Below are 5,429 nucleotides of genomic sequence, written 5' to 3'. Positions count from 1 at the left end.
TTTGATACCCCAATTTAAAATTTCTTCCAACTTCCATCACTCTTCATCAAATGTTGTTCCTTTTTATATTTTCTCAATCAATATCGAATTTTTTCCTAAAATAATCAATAAACACTTAAAATTTATTCTCAAAAACACATCCAAACACCTACCTTTTAATGTTGTAATGTAAAATCACACGTATCATCATTTTACCCGGCAACTTACTATTTTCGAAGAGGTAGAAAATGGAAAAATAGAAAAACTGAAACCCTACATTGTCTCACACCTTTGAAAGGGGTCACAACATTCTCCTTCTCTCTCTCCCTGAATTCTTCTCCTTGAGGACTGAAGAGTCGTCTCTCTAGATATATATATTTCTACACAATTCTATATATGGTTAAAGGTAAATAGGGGGAATAGAATCAAAGGATGGCGGCAGATAATTCAGCTACGGCGTCCAGTAGTAGATCTGGCGGCGGTGGCGGAGCATCGGCGGACTCGTATATAGGCAGCTTGATAAGCTTGACTTCCAAGAGTGAGATCAGATACGAAGGTATTCTTTACAACATCAACACTGAAGAGTCCAGCATCGGCCTCCGTAACGGTGAGAAACTCATAAAAATTATGATTTTTGTATTCTTTTGTAATTTAAAATTTATAATATTTTATTTATAAATTTTTGTTGACTTATTGATCGTTTGATTGTGTCGGAGGGTTTCAAAATTTTTTTTTTTGCTGTTAGTGGATTTGTTTAGATTTTCCTTACCCTGCTTGAATAATTAGCATTTTCATTGTCATTTGCTCTTTTTGTTCATTCGCATGCTTGATTGATTGTTTCTCCACGGTTTTTAATTCTTGTGCTGTCTTTTTTAATAATCCTTTGCTATTATGGTCTAGTACGAGTTACGATTAATATTATTGAGTTATGATAATTTTTCTAATAACTCTGATTCTTTTTACTTAGGCCTGTTCGTTAGTGATTATGAGATTTGATTTTTTGACCCGGGCACCCGTGAGTGAAGAAGTCAAAAATAATGGCCGGAACTGTGAAATAACGGTCAAAAAATCAATTCGGGGGTGGGGGGTGGGGGGGAGGGTTGAAAAGCACTACCAAATGGGGGCTTAATTATTACTTTTACAAGTTTATTCTTGTTAATTTTTTTTTTCCTTTTGTTTTATGGAAATTTCTGGTTATATTTTTGGCCATGAAAACTGAGAAAAGATGATATGTTTTGTTTAGTTTCATTATTAATTTTCATATGTTATAAATTTGAAACTATAACATGTTATGTTAAGGAAAATTTATAATTAATATGTGGCTATGTGGCTACCTGCATTTATTATACCAATAATTAGTTTTAAACTTGGCTTGAAAAATAGTGCTGTAGGGATCTTTGACGTGCGATAGCTTACCTAAGCATTTCAAGTTGTTTATGTTAAACATACAATGAAGTAAAATTATATGACCTACAGCATGATGATTGCTGGAAACTTGAACAGGTCTGAAAACATTTTGGGTGTATTGTCATTTGCAATATATCTATTTAGTTGAGTCATCAAAATCTTTAAATTTGTATGCTGAGTGAATTTCATCAACAATCTCTTTGATTATTATGTTAAAATATGGATGCGACCTAACTGTTGTCGTGGATTTATCTCGTGGCAGTGAGATCATTTGGAACAGAAGGACGAAAAAAGGATGGTCCACAAGTCCCTCCTGGTGACAAAATTTACGAGTACATACTGTTTAGAGGAAGTGATATCAAGGTATCTGATTGCAACCGTACGATTGCTTAGTTTGTCTTGAAAAATTAAGTTTTATGATTACATATCAGGCGATTTCCTGATTTTGGTTACGACTAACATATGGTTGGTGAAAAGCTCTTAGTTTCATTTTGAAAGGAAGAGGGGGCCTCAACTTGGGATTTATATTGATTTTGGGTGAACAAAAAACACTTGCATTCTTTATTGTACGTTTCCTTTTACTTTTGTTGTTCTTTTGTTCTTCATTTCTCTAAATTTTTATTGACCGCCAATTTCGTGGAAAACTTACTGTACATTCTATTGACAAGAATAGTCTGCTGGGTTTTTCCATGCTCGTATAAATTGACAGTTTCGGTTTGATAAGTTTCCTGTACTGCCCTTTGAAGTATTAGTCTTACTCTAAAGTAGAAGCTATGTTACTATTGTCTTCTGGATAATATTTAGGCTGTTGTTTCTTTATTCCATCTATTCCTATTTGCCTCAAATTGTCCCTTCCATTCTGCTCTCCTCAGGATCTACAGGTAAAATCTTCTCCGCCTGTTCAAAGTACACCACCCATAAACAGTGATCCAGCCATTATTCAGGCAAGTAGTATAAAGACTGTTGTAGTGATGGTATGTGTGGTGCTGAATTAATTTTATTAACCTTTATTTACCACATGCAGTCTAATTATCCTCTTCCAGCAACCGCATCCACAAGCTTGCCTCCAGCTGTTACTGGGTCTTTGACAGATCTTGGTTCCAATTCTACTCAGTCGGGACACCCTGGGTCAACTTTCCAAACTGGTCTGCCTTTATATCAACCGGGAGGGAACTTGAACTCTTGGGGGCCTTTTCCACCAAATGCTAATGGAAGTGGGTTAGCTATGCCAATGTATTGGCAGGGATTCTATGGTGCACCAAATGGGCTCCCTCAACTGCCCCAGCAGTCCTTGCTTCGGCCACCTCCTGGACTGTCAATGCCTCCGTCCATGCAACAGATGCCATATTCTGATTTCAATGCATCTTTACCGGCAGGAGGATCGAGCTTTCCAGGTTCTAATTTGCCGGAATATCCTTCTCCCTTGATTCTTAACAGCACTGGTTCTGCTAGTTTAAGCTCTGCTTCTTTACTTTCTTCAACTTTGTCTTTGAGTGTTCCTCCACTGCAGTCTGTATCACCAGCATCTGTATCAATGCCGAATCCAATTCCAAACAAAGCTCCTATTTCAGCTATCCCTACATCAACACTGAGTTCTAGCTTGCCAACTTTGACTCTGATGTCTTCAACAATTCCTGACAATGCTGGAATGTCTTCGGTTGCTAGCAAATCTAGTGCAATATTCAGCCCAGCAGCCTTGCCTCATCAGACCATGTCTCAGCCTCCGACATCTGTTTCTGGGACATCAAGATCAGTTCTAGCAGAAACACCCACCCCTTCACTTATAACCCCCGGTCAGCTGCTGCAATCTGGACCAGCTATGGTTCCTTCAACACTAAATTTGCGGACAGCTCAGAAGGATGTGGAAGTAGTTCAAGTGTCACCAAAGCCATCTCCAGAACCGCCAGTTTCAGTTGCAACTGAAGCTCAGCCACCAATTCTACCTTTGCCTCCAAGCACAAGATTCCAAAAGGTTCCTTTCTCCTTGCACACATTTGTTAGTCAGTTTAGTGTCCCGAAATTTTATTTGATTTTTTGATTGAATGCTATTAAGATGGAGGGTGCTTGTAATAGTTTTAGCTCTTGAACTTTGAAGATGTCGTAGGATTTCATGGATTAACGAGGTTAAAAGCTATATGTAACTGCAAAATGATAATTTAGGAGATAAAATTAAAGGATCTGGCACTTTCACCTTGCCGTCATTTGTTTTATGAAATGTTATGAGAATCAATTTCCAGTTTTTGCAGGGCTTATAATATTATCTTCAATGCAAGCTGTAACTGAAATTGTTCAAGTGTACATTATTGCTCACTTAGTTGATGGAAGGGGTAAACTTTGGTTGTTGTTTTCTTACCATTTTCTGCGGATGATTGAAATTGTTAACCAATGTAAAAAGTTTACTTATGGCTCATGAAATAAATGTAAAATGTGGCTGAGATGTTTGTACATATTTTTCTGTACTTGTAGCCAAATGGAGCTACTTATCAGATGCGTAACAATTATGGAGGACGTGGAGGTAGAGGACCCGGACCGGGACCTGCGGTAATGACTCACTTTTGCATTACACAAAAATTCATAAAAATTCACAATATCAAGGTTCTTTAAATATTTAAATTTTCTGCCGCCTATATAGTAGATCTTTCCTTAACAAGCATCCTTTAGTGACCAATATCATCTTTCTTGTATAATTTGATATAATGTTTAACCTTCATGATTCCATATTTTGTCTCCTATATGGTTCTCAGAGAACACCAGTGGCAAAATTCACCGAAGATTTTGATTTCATGGCAATGAATGAGAAGTTCAAAAAGGATGAGGTCTGGGGTCATCTGGGAAAAAGTAACAAATCCCAGTCGAAAGATGAGAATGGAAATGTCAGTGACGAAGCTGATATGCAAGATGGAGATGATGCTGAATTGCCAAAGATTGAGGTATGCGATTCTTTCTTTTGTCTGTATTCATATCTACGTGTTCACTTGGTATGAGTCTATTATATACCAATTGTCGAATATACTTCTTTGCTCCACAGCCTGTTTATAGCAAGGACGACTTTTTCGATTCCCTTTCTTGTAATGCACTGGACAATGGCCCAAATCATGGAAGAACTAGGTATTCAGAGCAGATGAAGTTAGACACAGAGGTACGTCCATCATTGATATCTTCATATTCTAGTTATTGACTTTAGCTAATTATATATCTGGCAACTGCAGACTTTTGGAGATTTTTCTAGGTATCGAGGGGGCCGAGGAGGTCGGGGATCTGGTCGTGGTGGTCGTTTTCGAGGCTCTTATCATGGAAGGGGTTATGGGCGATATGGCTATGTTAGTAGAGGACGTGGTCGAGGTTTGTAGAATCGTGTTTCTTGTCATGCATTTTAAGAGACTGTCGAAGCTGCTGCCTTATTGTCGGTAGGCACGAGAAGTGGTTTAGGACTTGCTTGTATGTTTGCAATTTCCTTGTGGTTATTTCAGCAATAAAATTAGGATGTACGGCATAATAGTGTCGATCTTTTACCCACATTGTTGAAGTTGGATCTATTTGCGGTTTATGTCAAGTTCTCTTAATTGCATCAGTGGACAGGAGCAGTTGACTTTGCTACAGCCGTGGTTGGTTTGCCGTTTTCGGCTTATTTTCCGTTTTCCGTTTTCGAAAACGCGGAAAACGCGTTTGGTCCGTATTTTCGAAAACGAGTTAAAATTTATAACTGAAAACGTAAAACGACTTTTTATCGTTTTCAGTGTTTTCAGTTATAAATGTCGAAAACGTTCAAAATGCCGAAAACGGGCCGTTTTCGAGGAAAACTAAAAATCGTTTTGAAAATGAAAATGGAAAATGAAAATGCAAACAAACCACTACGAACACTTCTCTATATTTCCTTTGCTTGTAATTTTGTCAATTCCGCAACTTGGGTCGATATGCTTGTAAGTCATGGTCACATCATGAATATTTCTACCTGTCGTGCTGGTGTCATTTGCTTGTCAGTCAAGAAGATAGTACATTCCAACTCTACATGCTCTCCAAACTGAGACTCGAGGGCAACAACA

General features: G+C 37.9%; 1 protein-coding gene across 1 annotated transcript; it reads left to right on the top strand.

Annotated features, from left to right (window-relative positions):
• Positions 1-216: 216 nt before the first annotated feature.
• LOC111387167 (protein decapping 5-like) lies at positions 217-4,957 on the top strand. The gene is made up of 8 exons (XM_023011704.1): positions 217-586; positions 1,649-1,749; positions 2,259-2,330; positions 2,411-3,358; positions 3,853-3,927; positions 4,131-4,316; positions 4,415-4,525; positions 4,596-4,957. The coding sequence occupies exons 1-8, from the start codon at positions 412-414 to the stop codon at positions 4,734-4,736; spliced, it is 1,809 nt and encodes a 602-aa protein (XP_022867472.1). The 5' UTR covers positions 217-411; the 3' UTR covers positions 4,737-4,957.
• The last annotated feature ends 472 nt before the right edge of the window (positions 4,958-5,429 follow it).

The sequence above is a fragment of the Olea europaea genome, unplaced genomic scaffold (assembly GCF_002742605.1).
Source record: "Olea europaea var. sylvestris unplaced genomic scaffold, O_europaea_v1 scaffold393, whole genome shotgun sequence".
NCBI lineage: Eukaryota > Viridiplantae > Streptophyta > Magnoliopsida > Lamiales > Oleaceae > Olea > Olea europaea.
This window is presented reverse-complemented; position numbering and strand designations above follow the sequence as displayed.